The 17,821-nt window shown below is 34.8% G+C and overlaps 1 protein-coding gene across 1 annotated transcript in view; it reads right to left on the bottom strand.

Annotated features, from left to right (window-relative positions):
- Positions 1 to 2,989: 2,989 nt before the first annotated feature.
- Positions 2,990 to 17,821, bottom strand: part of ABCB7 (ATP-binding cassette, sub-family B (MDR/TAP), member 7) — a gene marked incomplete at both ends in the record, with an annotated part of 37,132 nt that continues 22,300 nt past the window's right edge. The window contains 10 exons of the mRNA XM_008594675.1: positions 2,990 to 3,097; positions 6,193 to 6,296; positions 8,982 to 9,153; positions 12,660 to 12,789; positions 12,949 to 13,112; positions 13,681 to 13,838; positions 14,794 to 14,968; positions 15,850 to 15,937; positions 16,030 to 16,118; positions 16,918 to 17,186. Coding sequence (XP_008592897.1) covers positions 2,990 to 3,097; positions 6,193 to 6,296; positions 8,982 to 9,153; positions 12,660 to 12,789; positions 12,949 to 13,112; positions 13,681 to 13,838; positions 14,794 to 14,968; positions 15,850 to 15,937; positions 16,030 to 16,118; positions 16,918 to 17,186 — 1,457 coding nt within the window. The remainder of the gene's footprint in view (positions 3,098 to 6,192; positions 6,297 to 8,981; positions 9,154 to 12,659; positions 12,790 to 12,948; positions 13,113 to 13,680; positions 13,839 to 14,793; positions 14,969 to 15,849; positions 15,938 to 16,029; positions 16,119 to 16,917; positions 17,187 to 17,821) is intronic.

Below are 17,821 nucleotides of genomic sequence, written 5' to 3' on the forward strand. Positions count from 1 at the left end.
GTAGGTAACCAATTGCTTTAGCTCCTAGTTTATCCTTCTTGAGTTTCTTTTTGCAAAAATAAGCAGATATACATATATTCTTTTTTCTGTATCCACCTTGCAAAACGTAGCATACTATATACTCTTTTGCATCTTACTTTTTTTTTCAATTAACAATATATTCTGGAAATCATGCCATATAAGTTTCCTTTACTCTTTTTTCTTAACAGCACCTGCCTTTGTTTTAAAAATGCTATATTTTTCATGACCTCTGAGGATATTAATTATATTCTTAAAATTATCTTATGCTCTTGCATTGTCTGCGTTTTCTACTGAGTTCCTCTTTTTTTCCCATTTGTTTTGGAGATCTTCCTTTATTATCCACTGACATTTAAGAATGGAGCATTAAAAGGCTGACTGGAAGTTCTGCGTACATGGGAATGGCCCTCTCAACTGGTGGGCTTCACTGTAGGATGATTGTGTGGGCACCTGGCCATTTCGCTGAGGTCCTCAAATACCAATATCTTTTTTTCTGGGGTTACTTTTGTTTCTCCAGAGAAGAATCCTCCAATTATCTGCTGATGAGGGAAGAAGTAGTGATGGTAGAAATAAATAACTGGTTGGCAATGTTCTCGGAGTCAGTGGCACAAGAAGGTCTGTGGTCCTATCCTTTAGCATGTTTTGATTTCCAGTTAATCTCTCCCTTCCTTGTTAATGTGCTTGGTAATTCCTTGTGCCCAGAGCCCACTTAATTTCCTGGTAAGTAAACCTCCAGCCTCTTGGTAAGGTTGGGAGGGGGTAAATGCCAGGCTGTGGGGGGTGAGGAAGGGCCTCAGGGGTAGAAAAGCATTAGAAGAGACAAGGAAGGGAATGAGTCTTTCTTGTGCAGATTTACACTTAATTCTGTTATTTTCAACTTCATGCTTACCCCCACTTTCCATGACACGGATGCCTCCAATTCCTGAGCCTTTTCAAGGGTCTACAGCATTAAGCAACTTGCTTTTTATTGATTTCTCTCTCTTTTGGCACACAGTATTCAGCTTTTTCAGCTCTGCTAATCTATCTACTTACCATCTTCCCCAAATTTGTTGATATTTCCAGTTCACTGTTATTTCCTCATCTATTATTACTGTCCTTGTGGATTTATACTTATTATATTTATTTCATTCCTTCACTTTCATTTTAGTATGGTTGGGGGGAAAAATACACAAATGTGTCCAATCTTCCGTGTTTAACTAGATGTCCCTTGCTATGACATCTTAACATTAAAACTTCAAGAGACTGCTGACAGAACACATGAGTTGACAGACCACTAGTCAGAACTAAGGTCACATTAGTTTCACTAGAAAATGAAAATCTGTGATCTTCATATTCAAGCAATAATAGAATCATCAAATTATAAACATAAAAAGATTTTCGATACAAGTGTTATGACCATTAATAAATTAGTTCCAATTATAATCCAAAACCAAAGTTGCTATGTTGTGATATAACTATATAGATACTGTGAACCTCATGGCATGAGGTAGGTAAGCACAGGCCTGTTAAAGTACTTTAACATTTTATATTTGTAAGGAGGAGCTCTAACTACATGACTGCATAGAATTGGAAAGCTTAGCAAAAAGCACAAAACGGCAGATTTTATTTAAGACTGTTGAATATTGATGACATAATATGATATACAGTAGTCCCCCCTTATCTGCAGGCATACACTCCAAGATCCAAGACCTCTAGTGGATGCCTGAAACCACAGATAGTACTGAACCCTATATATATTATGTTTTTTCCTATACATACATACCTACAACAAAATTTAATTTATAAATTAGGCACAGTAAGAGGTTAACAACAATAGTTAATAATAAAATAGAAGAATAATAACAATATACTGTAACAAAAGTTAGGTGAATGTGGTGCCTCTCTCTCTCTCTCAAAATACCTTATTGTACTGTACTGTGGTAACTGAAACTGTAGAAATGAAACAGTGGATAAGAGCAACTATTGTATTTACGACATTTCATTTCTCATTTCAGACATTCTGATACAATCATACAGGAAAAATCAGTTTTTTTAATGAATGTAAACATTTATGGACAAACCAACAGAAAGCCGAGGGTCACAAGTGCACAAATACCTTAGAAATAGTATATACACCAAAACGCTAAACACCCTATAAGAAATTATAGTGGAGTGAAAAAGTCCCTCGCAATAACTCAATATACAGACAGTTCATAAGAATGCTTCTTCTTTCTGAATTCTCAATACATGGGCTTTCAAAATGATAAAGAATTGAAGATGTATTTATTAGAAGGGAAAAACAATCATACAAAGGGCTGAAGGCGAGGTGGAAAACTGAACAACGTTAAAAATAATCAAGTACTAGGAGGTGGGAAGAAGAGGTCCTTATAGAGAGGAGAAAACGAAAATTACTACAATTTTCAAATCTACCAATCACAATGGTGGTACTCTGATTTGTTCAGAACATTTAGACAATACACTCGTATAGTAATTCCCTCAGAAGAGATAAAGCAGGCTGTATTTTTTCTTTCTCCATAAGGAAAAACATAAAATAAAAATGGCCATGTTTGAAAATGAGCACTTTATGGTAGCTTTCTTTTAGACATCAAGGGTATGTGCAGCTATTAGAAAAGTGAAAATATATAACAAAGACACTGAGTAAAGATTCTATTCAGAGCAAAAACGAATGCACAAAAACTATTTTATAAATACATCCTTGAAAACCTGCTTCTATCATGAAGATTAATGTTTTCATGATCAAACTTTTGCTTTTAATACTTTAATAGAGCGAGTTAATACAGTTTATTCCTTCTTGGAGGTGACATGCATTATTTCCTGTCAAAAGAGACTAAAAAACAGAATCCTATCAGGATTCAATCTCATTCAAAGAACACAAATTCTGTATACTTTGTTAGGAACGATATTTAAGTTTCTTATATCTTAACAATTTCCAGTGTTCTTGAATACTAAACTTTAAAGTTAAATCTCTTACCTGGTCCAAGACAATAATTTCATCTGCATCAACTACTGTTGACAATCTGTGTGCAATGAAAACAGAAGTTCTGTGTTTGACCACATCCCTCATGGCACCAAGAATAGTCTGCAAGTTTAACAAGAGGAAGAGTAGGAGAAAAATAAAAGATATACCCACTAGGTAAATGTAAATTAAAATAATCATACATTCCCTAAAGGAACATACTAAGAAGAAAAGGAGAAAATCAAATAAAAAGAGAAGGCAAATAAGACCACATCATCATAGAAAAAAAGTATCTTTGAGATAGGCAACATTTCTCTAAATTAGAAAGTCTAGAAGGTGGATATATTCTATACTTAAAAACAAATAAATAAATAACAACCCCAGTGACATCAGGAGCAGAGCCAGATATGATGTTTAACAATGAAAACAAAAACTAAAATGAGGATGGACTCAAGTGATAGTATGCAGAAAAATTCAAAATAATCCAAAGAAAGATAGGGAGAATAAGAGGGTACAGGAACACTTGCTTTTCCTTAGTTCAAACTTAGAGGACAGAAAAGGAGACAAAGACAACTGTGCATTTTTAACTTGAGGAAATCTCTTTTTTTGAAGCATTCTGACTTCTTAACGCATTCTGGAAAATACATTTTTGTTTACTGCCTATAAAGTATAAGACAGTTGTGACAATCAAGTGCAGGATCAAACCTAAGAAGAACTGTGATATTTATAGGGACTCCTCTTCCTTACCCTCAAGAACTTAAACTCTGCTATCCTACTGAGTGCTCTAGACCTTTTAGGTCCATTAAAACTGACCAAATCTTGTGGTAACTCTTTCCCTTGGGGAGGTTCTCCGTTAGCTCTTAATGGGTTAAGCTCTCTGACACAATAAAGCTATGTGCCTCAAATAATGACTGTTAGAACTTTTAATTTGTGGTAGCATGACACATTTTTAGCTATAAAATTTGTGTAAGCAGGTTCCTACTTTTCCTATGAATGGGGTCTGCTCCTGCTTACGGTTCACTTGAAATATAATAAATCCTCATGTTAACCAATTCATTTCGAAATTAAATTTTTAAAAATACGCTATAAGAATATACATAGAATACAAGCAATTATACAGTAAAAAAACAAATAACCCAATTAAAAAATGGGCAAAGGAGCTGAACAGCCATTTTTCAAAGGCAGACATACAAATGACCAACAGATACATGAAAAAATGCTCAACATCACTAGTCATCAGGGCAATGCAAATTAAAACTACATTGTGATGCCGCCTCACTCCAGTTAGATTGGCTATAATCAAAAAGATGGTGAGTAACAGATGCTGGCGAGGGTGTGGAGAGAAGGGAACACTACTGCACTGTTGGTGGGACTGTAAAGTGGTACAAGCACTATGGAAAACAGTATAGAGTTTTCTCAAACAACTACAGATTTTTTTTTTTTGTCCTTTTTGGGACCGGCTGCACCGCGCTCACTGTGAGTGCTGTGAACGCACCAGTCATCCCTATATAGGATCCAAACCCGCGGCGGGAGCACTGCTGCGCTCCCAGCGCCGCACTCTCCTGAGTGCGCCACGGGCTCGGCCCAAACAACTACAGATTTTTTTTTTTTGTCCTTTTTGGGACCGGCTGCACCGCGCTCACTGTGAGTGCTGTGAACGCACCAGTCATCCCTATATAGGATCCAAACCCGCGGCGGGAGCACTGCTGCGCTCCCAGCGCCGCACTCTCCTGAGTGCGCCACGGGCTCGGCCCAAACAACTACAGATAGATCTTCCATGTGATCCAGCAGTCTGTCTTCTGGGTATATACCCAGAGGAATGGAAATCATCATGTCGAAAGGATACCTGCACTCCCATGTTCATCTCAGCTCTGTTCACAACAGCCAAGACATGGAACCAACCTAAATGTCCATCGATGGATGACTGCATAAGGAAACTGTGGTATATATACACCATGGAATACTACTCTGCCATAAAAAAGAATGAAATTCTGCCATTTGCAACAACATGGATGAGCTTGGAGAAACTTGTGTTGAGTGAAATAAGCAAAGCACAAAGGGATAAATACCGCATGTGCTCACTCATTTGTGGGAGCTAAGAGAGAAAGAAGGAAGGAAAGAAAGACCACAGTAGTGTGTTGGTCTTATAGAGGGAGGGAATATTCCTGGGGCTACAAAGTGGAGTGGGGGGAAAGAGGGAGGAGGAGGGAGGTTGGAGAATAATTGGGTGGGGGACATGGGGTACAAAAGTAATTTCTGGTAATGGGTGTGCTGCCAGTATGAATCTGGCCCTCACATCATGGGCATTAGGGGTGACAATTAGCTTTGTATCTCATGAATATTCATAATAAAAATAAATAAATAATAATAATAAAAATTCCCTGTATATTTTACTTCTTTTTCAAAAATGCTACAGATCAATGAATGTGTCCTGAAACTTAACTCCACATGCAAATATTATGTTGTGCGGCCTGTAAAGCCAAAATTACACCTATAATTCAACAACAGGTTTATACTATGTATTAAATTAAAAGGTAGGTGAATGAAAGCAAATAACAAATAACGTCTGCCTATCTTCAGTTCTAGATTAAGGGGATTTGTTCATGAAATTATCATTGCTGTTGAGACTTTCTGTATGTAATATAAAGATGTTGCTGTGAAGTCTAATGCAGTTGCTGGGGTAGTGCCATGACATCAGTGTTACAACATCTTGGTGTTCTACAGCATTTCCTATGCAATGAATACAAATTGATACCAGCACTGCAGGTTGTATGTGCTTGACTTGAACCACAGTGAGCTGCTCCATGAGAAGTGAAAAGCCTTCTGGTGTGCAGTGTGTCACAAGTGTCACAATCACCTACATGATTTGTCTTAATGAGTGTTAAGTGGCAACAGGAGAGAGACTAAAACTCTCTTCCTTTGTCAGCATATTAGGCAATCTCTACAGCTTTGCAAGATGCAAGGGTACTACAACAACAGCATGAGGTGTCACACAGTTCCAAAAGGAGACATGTTTGCAAATGGACTTAACACTGTGATAACTAGTTCAATGAACTGTGACATTCTCATCATGAACACTTGCCATGTGCTAGGTATTTTGCTCTACAGCACCTCCTACTGAAGTTCATTCAAAGTACAAAGTAATGCAGTCATTTTACTGAAACTTCCAAGGAGAAAAGTTAAACATTAAAGAGCTTTATATTTTCATCATTATTTACCTCTTCAGTAATTGAGTCTAACGATGAAGTGGCTTCATCATAGAGAATGACTGGGGGGTCCTTCAAAATGGCTCTTGCAATTGCTACTCTTTGCTTTTCTCCCCCTGGTAAAGAAAAATTTTTATTTAAAAAAGCATAGCATACACATATTTTATGCTTCTGATTTTTCCATTGATTGCAACCACCAAGTAAAACCTTCAACATTTACCTATACTCCTGATCACTGTTCATTTTACTGAGTTGTACAGCCTCAGTTCATATATGATATCCTCTGACAAACTATATTTCCTGGAACATAAGTGTAATACTAAATTATGACTTTGTGGCAAGTGATAATAATGAGAATGAGGAGGGGAGGTAACAAATTTGATTCCACTAGAAATATGCTCATTATATATGTTACTTTATATTACAGATACTTGTTAATGAACAGCAAACTCAGAAAAATTTTACTAGAGAATCGACAAAGCCAAAACCAAATTCAATATTTGAAACCTGAAAACTTGAAAATATAAAACTATGAATATTTAAATGTATCTCTTACCATAAAAAGTACCATTCGGACAGTATTCTCAAGAATGTTATTTGAAAGAAAGCTATTATTTTCTCAGCATTCTTCAAAGTTAAGGGTATATACAAGATACCTCTCACTTCCCCTTAGTCACTTGTTATAGCATAAAAGATTTTTAAAACGGAAAGGAAATGGAGGCCCAGAAAGGTTAAGTGATTTGCTCAAGGTCACACAGCAAGTTCCAGCAGAATCTGGACAAGACCTGACTGACTCCTAGTCTAATGCTCTTCCTATCAATGTGTAAGCCCACATTTATCCCTAAATATAGGAATAAATACTTAGAAAATATTTATTTACTAAATAAATAGTAAAAATATTTAGTAAAATATAAAGAAACCTTTCTTTCATCACTGGTACTCCTGTAGGTCTAAGGTCATCAGTCTTACAAAGAACTACACTTGGAAGCATAGAAGATGGTACTTTGCTGAATATGTCCCTTCTGGCTTCTTTTCTTGTCCATTATACATTAATTTATCAATGTCTGAAAAAGCCTGTATTTTTCAGCTTCAATAACCTCTTTAGGAAACAAGCTCTACCTACCGATTATTTGGTATACTAAGTATTTTATTTTTACTTGTTCTACAATTACCTTCCACTTGTAAAGGGGGCTCCTTATGTTTAATATAGTAAGTTTATATTCATGCTAGCAATACCCTTTCCCATCTCATAAGATAAAAATTCTCCTATCAAAGCAAACATCATGCCAGAACTATCTGCCTGCCCACCTATCAACCCAGTAGCAGAAAGCTCCTCAAAGAAGTAGATACTCAGATGAAGGACCAGTTTTGACATACCACTCAAACTCCAAGTGGAAACCAAGAGAGTTTTAATTCTGTTCAATAGGATTATGGACTTAGAGAAGAAACATCTGTTTATTCTCTAACACAATTATTAGCACAGATGCTAAATAATAAATTGCTCATTTTGGGAGGTTTGGTTGTAAGTCAATGAATATTAGGTAAAAATAAAATTTGCATAGCTATCCTACCCCCAATGGCATGCAGAAAGGGAAAAAAAAAAAAGATTAGAAAATGGACTATGGCATAGCTGGCTGAGGTAAAGTCAGGTGTTGAGAATATCATGTATTACATGATAAATTGGGAATCACTAGAATTCACCAAATGGACACACTGGGGATGGGCTAGCTCACTGAAAACGATTTCCATTAAGAGCAGTGGTAAAGTGTAAAGGTGGACTGGAATGATACACGCATCTTATACGACTAGGTAATGACCAAATTACTACACAAACCAACTTAACTTGAAAATAATTTTTGCTTAAGATTTTTTAAACTTAGATCAAAACTTTCTAATAGACTGAAAGTTCCTTGAGCAGGCCTGTTAATGCTTCATCTTTTAAACTCTCAAATCAATTAGCATAATAGCTTGCACATAGTATGTATCCAGTAATTGTTGTGAATAAATAAAGCCAGTTTGTAATAGAGAGGAATGAGGATTCATAAAAATTCATAGAGTATTCTTCATTCTATTCTATTACTCCCTAATCTATACATTTCCTCCCTAAACTATAATAAAGAATAAATGTAAAGGATGTAGTATGTTTGTATAAGTAACATTAACACTTTCAGTCATTATATATCATCATACTTTTGTAATTCAAATAATTTGGGGCAAAGAAACATTTTTATGAATCCTCCACAGAATTCAAAGTCATTTTAGGGTAATTTCTTCTTAAACCTAGCAATCTCATAATTAAACACTTAAATGAAAATGAAGTTGGCTGTATGGCAAGTATACCAATTAACAGGATCAAGTATAAGGAGGGCTAAAATATTGAAAATATCCCTTAATGGTCTAGGAAATTATGATGAGACATACACTATTCATTATTAAATTACTTCTCCATATTCTTACTACATTCCTAGGAGAATAATGATCTTGGCTTTCCTTTAATATGAAGATCATGTATAATAAGTTAACATGGATCTGAGCATATATCAATAACTTACTTAATAGTAAGAGCCTACAGTATTTGCTGCTACAAGTGGAAAAAAAAAAAGACTTGCATGAGTTGAGAACAGTTATTTCTAGTATGTTGAATTGTTCACAAGTCAGAGGTAGAAGACTGGGAATCACATCAAATGTGACTGGATGAGCACTATATTTGAACTGTCATTACATTTTCTAGAAAATGGCTATGACAGATCAAAGTTTGAAGATAGTATACAAGTAAGGGAAAGGTTTAAATCTTTCATCACCTGAAAGCTTGAGTCCTCGTTCCCCTACTTGGGTGTCATATCCACGTGGCATTCGAAGAATTGCATCATGGAGTCCAGCTAATTTTGCCACTGCATATACTTCCTCAGGTGAAGCACTGATGTTTCCATATAAGAGGTTGTAGTAAATAGTATTATGGAAGAGGACAGCATCCTAAAGCAGATTTATACATACATACATATATATGTATATTCATAAAAAAAATTCAAACAATAGTAAAGACATAAAGAGTAAAACATGACAACCCCTTTCATCACCCTCCATCCCTGAAACACTTTTCCCTTCCCAGAGCTAATCATCATGAACAATCTATTGTGCATCCTTCCAGATGTTTTTCTATGCATTTATATGCCTAAACATATGTTTTTTTCCCCTTACACAAGGGGGGCCATTGTACACATATTATTTTGCAAATTGCTTTTTTTTCACTTAACATATCCTGGAGATTATACATGTCAGTAACAAAAACCTACCTCATTCTTTTTAATAGTTGTGTATTCCATACTATGGATATATCGTAATTTATTTGTCCATTTTACTACTGATGGACATTAACGTGATTTCCAAATTTTTGCTACTACACTGCTGGAATAAAACATCATTATATATATGATTTGTGCACCTGTGTATTTCTGTAAGGATTCCTAAAAGTAGGTCAATGGGTTAAAAGGTAAGCATACATTTATCCTTTGATAGTATTGCCCAACTGTCTTCCAAAAATACCCTATTGGCAATGAATAGGGTATAAGGGTACCAGCTCCCCATAACCTTAGCAACCCTGGATATTAATAATTATTAGTTGTTGCTACTTTTAGGGGTGAAATATGCTTTCCTGTTTAAACCAGCATTTCCTTAATTACTAATGAGATGGAATGTGTTTTCCTATGTTTCTAAGAAACTTTTGACATTGGACTTAAAACGGAAAACAATAAATTTATGCATTGCATTTTTTTTTTTTTTTAGAGAAAGTTCACTGCAAGCATTCATTTAATATTTTAACTTATTCTGACATGGCATGATAAAGCTAATTTACTTAAAGTGAGTTTCCATCTCCCATTTTTCTTTCAGTCTCCAAATGGTTAGAAGGCTACACAATTAGGAAGTTGAAATAAAATTAATCTATTAGTCCACATTAACCAAGATACCTAATTAAGTAAGATCTTCTTTAACATCATAATCAGATCCAGAATTTCAGCTATTATTCCAAATAATATTTTAATTATTCATATACCTACTATTAATATAAAAATTTCTCATACTGAGATGGTACTTAAACCCAGTCAGCTCGAAGTTCTATAAATAGAAATGACTTATTTTTAAATACTTTCTATTCAGAAAAAAGTTAACAAATACTAACTGGAAAATTTGAAAATACAAAAAATAAGGTAAAATAAAAATCAAATGTTGGACTTTTTTCATGATTTTTGCTAAATGAGTAGATTTTAGCTGTTCCTTTCACAAAAAAAGGGAGACATGTGAAATGATGAATATGTTAATTTGCTTCACTATAGTAACTATTTTACTACTCATATGTATCTCATAACATCATGTTACATACTTTAAATATATACAGTAAAATTTATAAACTAAAAAATTAATCCATCATCCAGCAATAACTGCTATTAACATTTTATTACATTTTCTTCTTTTTTCTCTACTTACATGTATTCATTTAGTATTATAAAATTGGGATATTATATTTTGCATGGTATCCTCTTTTTCAACAAACTTTGTATCTGTGTATTTTTCATAACACTCAATATTCCTTAAAAACACAATATTTATAAATGGCTGCATGACATTTGAGCCTATCTGCTTAACTATAATTTAGCTATCTACTTATTGGTGGACAATTATATTGTTTCCAACTTTTGCTATTATAAACAATGCTGTAATGAACATATCTGCATATAAAGACTTGTTCACATCTGTTTATCTGCTTACTAAAATTTCCTAGAGGCAGAGTTATTGGAATAAAGGGTATGAATATTTTCCAGGAACATTATGCATGTTGCCAATTTGCTTGTCAGGAAAGCTGTATACAGTCATACATCACTTAACGAATGGGATACGTTCTGAGAAATGTATCATTAGCAATTTCATCAATGTGCAAATACCACAGAGTGTACTTACACAATTCTAGACAGTATAGCCTACTACACACCTAGGCTATATGGTATAGCCTATTGCTCTGACCACTGTCATATACGCATTCCACTGTTGACTGAAATGTTATTATGTGACCCGTGACTATACTTCCATCAGCAAAACAATGGACTATACTTCCATTTTACACAGCCTTGCCCAAACTCCTTGCCAATCTGATAGGTGAAAAATGGTATCTCATTGTTGATTTAATTTATATTTCTAAGGCTTACAATGAGGATGACCGTCTTTTCTTTTGTTTATTGACCATGTATATTTTTCCTTTATAAATAAAATATTTTACTTTTCAAAAGGAGAGGGTAATCATTTCATAGCTCAAAAGAATGGCAGGAATCTTATTACATGGATGAGGACACTGACCCTTAAGTAGACACAGCCCAGAATATGTTTACTTGACATACAGTTTATGTGTTTCTCAACATATAGTCTACGAACAATCTATATCACAATCACCTAGGAAGCATATTCAAAAATGCAGGTTTCTGGGCTCTACACTGACCTCCAAAATCAGATCTGGGGTGTGTGAATGAGAACTAGAATTTCAATAATCTCCCTAGGTGACTCATGCCCACTAACATTTCTCAGTGAAAGAGAGGACAGTGCTAGAGAAGACTGCTATGTGCTGGATCACTTGGGGACATTTTATAAGCTACATATCCTAGTCCAATCACTTTCATACAGTTCTTCTCCTCACCTCCCCCATATTTTGATCTGTTCTTCCAGGGATTCGATTCTGCTTGCAGAAATCAACTTTACAATAAATACTAGCTGCAATCAATTCCCAGGTCTCTCAATAAGCTTTCAACATTTAAAAAACAACAACCCTCACATCCTATAAGGCTATCCACTTCTTGTCTTCTCAGATGTTCCCCCCCAAAGTCACTATGCAAGTATTTATTAAGTGCTTATTATGGGTCAGGCATTGTGCTTGGTACTGAGGGTACAATGTTGAACAAGGCATACAAACTTGAGGTTGGCAGCCAAATTAACTTGTAATTATTATATATTCACCATGTTGAGAACTGTTTGAAATTGCAATAACAGTTTTAATTTACTGAACAATTATGCGATGAACACAACACTTAGTGCTTTACTCATATTATCTCTGATCCATAATAATAATCCTACCCTATAAGATAAATGACATCCTTACTTTACAGATGTGGAAACTGAGGCCTAAGGCCACAGAACTAATAAGAGTTAGAACTGGGGTTAGAATCCATGTCTTTTTTTACTACTCTCTGTGCTCTTTTCACACCCTATTATGCAATTATGCTAGGGTTTAAGAAATCTTCCCATTATGAAGATTCCCCATTCAAGTTTTTTTCTTTTCCTTTTTTAAAAAATTCTTTTTGATAACAGAATTTCACCTGTAGGGCCTAACACTACTCACTTCATTAGAATGTTGACTCCTTGGATTCAAATTATTCTAGTTACAGACCCACCAACCCAATAAGTCTTCTCCCAAATTTTTTCTTTCTGTTTTTAAATACCTGAGGTACCACTCCCACTGCCCTCCGAAGGCTTTCCAGGCTCACATCTTGTATATTTTGACCAGCAAGGTAAATGTTACCCTTTTGAGGCTCATAGAAGCGAAACAACAGCCTCACTATTGTGCTTTTCCTGAAATTGGAGATAAGGAGAGGTTATTTAGCTCCTATTGGCACTAAGGAATCCTGTCTTAAACCACAGTAATCATTTTATTATGATAAAGAAAAAAAAAATCACATTGGGAATCATCAATTAATAATGCGGAATTTTATAAATAACTAAATTACCCACCCTGACCCACTACCTCCTACAATGGCCACTTTCTTTCCTGCAGGGACTTCAAAAGATATTCCTCTAAGGACTTTCTGCCCCTCAACGTATTCAAAATGCACATTATCAAAGGCCACCGTAGCTGTCTGTGGTGTGATCTGAAGGGGAGGTGCCATCGCTTTGTCCTAGCAGGGAAGAGGAAAAAAAAGCCACTTTATACACTGCCTAGAATACAGCTATGCAGACAATTTTCTAATTAACTGAGAGAAAAAGGAAAATTATGGGGAAGAAGGAAGTACATAAATGGAGTTAGGCCACTTCCAAGCATGCTTCTACAGATTCGTTTTTTTTACTCCTCAGTATTAAGGTAAAAAATCCTGAATGTTTTGGTTTCTGGGCAACTTCTTTTGGTGGGGGGAAGGGATGACGGGCAGTGAAGTAAAGGGGTTGAGGATGTGAGGAGAAGCAATCATACATTCTGTATATTATTAGCAAAAGTAAAACCAGTGTAAGTACAAATAATTCAATTTAACAGTATTTAGTTTCTAGGTATAATATTCTTCACTAACATTCTAAGGTTTTTAAACACAGAAATGAAAGCTATAACAACCTCTCAATACACATGATAACCCCAATTCCTGCAAGAAATTGGTTTGCTAACATAGTGAAGTAAGAACATGCCCCTAGAATAATCCTATTAATGGGAGGATGCTCACGTACTTTTGAAAAGGTGCTATAATATAGATTACTTACTTTAATTCGGGTGTCTACCTTGAGTAGAGTAAACAGGGTGTTCATATCTATGAGTGCTTGTCTAGTCTCTCTATATACAGTTCCCAGAAAGTTAAGGGGTAATGAGAGCTGAAAAAGCAGTCCATTCACCATTACTAGATCTCCAACAGTAAGGGTACCTTAATATGCAGTTGGCAGAAGGAAAAAAAAAAAAAAGGAATTTTAGAGGAATGCTATAAACTTTTGCAGTTTAAGCTAGAGAAGTTTATGGCCTATTAATACGAAATACAGTCCAAAATATACATGATCAGCCACCTTAGGCCTATTCAATTTCACAGCATTCTAATCCATGGTTTAGGCAATATAAAGAACATGGTATATGCTAAGCAGAATGGGAAAAGCCCACCTATACAATATATATAATACACACACACACACACACACACACAGAGAAGAACGTGAGGATAGAATCGGAAGGCTAAAATTTTCTCCTTTGTTTCCTAAGACACAAACAACAGTTTCTTTATAGTGTAAAATGGAAATTTTAAAAAAGTATATATTTAAAAATAAGAGCAAATAGATATCATGACTGAGAATGATAAACCACATATTAAGGTCACAGTGAATGAATGAATCCCGAGTGGGGGGGTTTACAGAAAAGAGGCACAGACATTATTTACTTTTGAAGTGTTTTGTATATTAAAAAAACTAATAGATTAAAAGGATACTGTTAATTCTAAAAAAAGATTGCTTGCATTTTAATCCTTTGGACTAACCACTATGTTAATTAAATTGCTTTCTAGGTCTACAAGAGAAATTAGAAATACTAGATTCTTTAAAAAAAAAAAAAAAAAAAAAAAACTGCTCCTCAAAGAATCAGGTTATAGACCCATAAATGTATAAACAGTAATCCCAGTCAATGAGAGAGCCAGTGTTAAACAAAAGGAAGTAAAAAGCATTATCAAACAATCAAGAAAACACATTAAGATACAAAAAGGAAAGTACTCCATGGATGTTAATGCACTTTATTGAACATCCATTATAATTAAGACTAATATAATACACATTAGTTTATCAATATTTATAAAAGTTAAATTAAAAAGCCTATAAATGTAATAACCGCAGATCCATTACCTGCCACAATTCCCTGACTGGCGAGCACCATTATAGCTGTTAAACCAACACTGAAAATAGCACTTTGACCAAAGTTCAGCATAGCCAGAGTAGAGGTACTTTTCAATGAAGCAGTCTCATATGTCTTCAAAAATCCATCATATCTTTGTGCTTCATATTTTTCATTATTAAAATACTACAAAATACATAAAATAATAACTATGAACAAATCTGACTGGAATTTATTCTAAATGATCAGTATACTTTTCATCAGACTTCATGTACAGATACAATTTTGTACTGCAGACTCCATTTTAAAAACTAACTTGCAATACATTGCACTATGATACTCTTGCAGTGTTCGACAGTGGATTGTATTTGGAAAGTCCACAAAATTCATCCAACATTTACTGAATGACTAGCTAATTCAAACCCAGATCTAAATAAAGCCTTCAATGATACTTGCTTCACAAACCCTTCTTCTGATCCCATGAGACTCTGAACTGGCAGTTCCTTCTGCCCTCACCACGTATGTCTTGTTTAGTTACTTGCAAACTTACTTTAACTCTCCCAGTAGATTATGAAATTCTGGGACGGCAGAGATTACATAGTAATCTTTTTTTTTTTTAACCACCCTCCCCCATCACTGCACTTAGCATAGTACTCTGCACATAGGAGACATTCAGTAACTATTTGTTAAATAGAAAAATGAACAAATAAATGAAAGAATTAATGAGAAGCACTATGCTATGCACGCCAAGGGATAGAGTGTCAAGAACATATATGCCAGTTTGATTAGCTGAAGGCTCATTCTAAATCAGGATGCTAACCATATATTTATGATCACTTATAAATTAATTCAGAAGGTAAAATTCCAATGATGCCAAACAAAAACTGAGTAGAAAAGGAATGGCAATTTCTAAACAAAAGAAAAGCAATAAAATAGTATTATTCCATCACACATAGAGATCCTATACTAATCTGAAGCTCTAACTTACAAGACCAATTAAATTAAATGGCAGAACAAATCTTATTGCAGTGTGAAAGGCTGAGGAAAAGTATAATTAAACATATTACCTTCACAGTTTCATAATTCAGCAGTGAGTCTATAGCCGCGTTACCTGCATCATTATCCGCTTTGTTCATTTCTATTCTAAATCTAGTTCTGTAAGACAAAGATTTGCACAGCCATGAAATGTATGTTATAAAAGCATAACTAATTTCTGAACCTTGACTGGCCACCAGGGAACACCTTACCTCCACCGTGTGACTGCAACTGTGAATGCTGTGTATGCACCAAGTGTTCCAAGGGTTACCAATGCAAACTGGGCACCGCATTTGTAATACTGGAGAAAGTCCGAAGAAGAAATAAGAAACAGTCATTGTTCTTGTCAAACAGTTTAAAATATACAACAGCAAATCTCAGTCAAAAGATTTTAATAAAAAATATGATGGTGGGAAGTTGTATATATGAATAATGGGTGAAAAATCAAATACCTCGGAAAATCTACTTTGGGTTGTTACTTTAGGAAGAAAGTCAAACTGCGCTCGCCACATTGATACTACCATCAAACACTAATAATAAAATAGTACAACAAGACTAAAAAGAAGTATATTTTTAACTATAAAATATGAAATTGCCTAAAATGTTATGAATGGTGAACAGAAATCTAGGTATTCTGAGCACAGCAGTCTAATGCTATACACAAAAATCTCTGCTTAAATAAAAAAAGAAAGAAAGATACAACAATCACACCCTTGAATTTTCAAAAGGAGAGAATGAAATTGAAGCCACCACAGGTGAGAAAGGGGGAGGGGGACGAAGAATAAGGGAGAAATGGTAAAGGGCCACAAAAAATGCTTACACTATGTAATGATTAAAAAAATAACCAAAACACGAACCTTGCACACACTAGTTAATAACTGATCTATATGAAGGAATGAATAGTTCTTTATAATAATATGATTAAGAATTTGGACAGTCCCTTGAAGCTTGTGGCAAAATAATTAAACTGCATAATCTTTCTGGCATGATAGAATTTACTTTCAAACCCATAGGCATGCAACAGCAAAACAGCTTCAGATCCTCAATTGCTACTAATGAGAATGTAAGATAAAAGCTTCTTATGAAAATGTTTTACTTACCAAAACAGCACTGACAAGTGACACCTCAAACATGATGGGAAGAAGATTAAATACCAAAGCGCTCAGGACGAAACTGATACCTCTTGTTCCTCTGTCAATAGCCTTAGATAAAGCTCCTGTCTGTCTACTCAGGTGGAAACCCAGATCCAGGTTGTGAAGATGGAGAAAAACATTTTTGGCTATTCTTCGGATTGAATTTTGGGCTACCTTACCAAATACTGCATTTCGAACCTCATTAAAAAAGGCAGCTCCGGCTCTTGATACACCATCTAACAATACATTCAAAAGAAAAAATAGGGGGTAAAAACATTAGAATCAAAGGAATACAAAAATGGCAAGGGCTCAGAAAATGTTTATATACTGAATAACTAAGTGAATGAATATATAACATAATATTTACACTAAAAACCCTAGTAATCAGGTAGCCTAATGAGTACTAAACTTTCTAGCATCATGAATCCTTTTCAGTGTTATTTTCCCCAGATTTTCAGATGTTGAAGGATTTTGTCCCATTAAAATACTTTTAATAAATTAATAGCCCATATGGCCTTATTGTGGACAAATGTACAGTATCTGTTGAGGTTTTTGATCTAATTCAATTCCCCCAAATAAAAATGATAAAATTGAGATCCTGAAACATCGAATATCTTGACTAAAAGCATTCCCCCACTTATGTATCCTTTCTAATGCATGGGGACACAAAGCATTCATATTCTGTTCTTTTCAAGTTGTATATTTGTGTCATGGCTATTGAATATATGTTAATAAAGCATTAATGTACACATATATTGTTATTTAGCTATTTCCTATTTAACAGCAAAACACCAGCATGAAAACAACTGGCCTTACTAGAAAGGCATCTTATTAAGAGCCTAACTATTAGAAGTGGTTGTTATGAATTTAA

Source organism: Galeopterus variegatus, unplaced genomic scaffold, assembly GCF_000696425.1.
Source record: "Galeopterus variegatus unplaced genomic scaffold, G_variegatus-3.0.2 Scaffold11267, whole genome shotgun sequence".
Classification (NCBI taxonomy): Eukaryota; Metazoa; Chordata; class Mammalia; order Dermoptera; family Cynocephalidae; genus Galeopterus; species Galeopterus variegatus.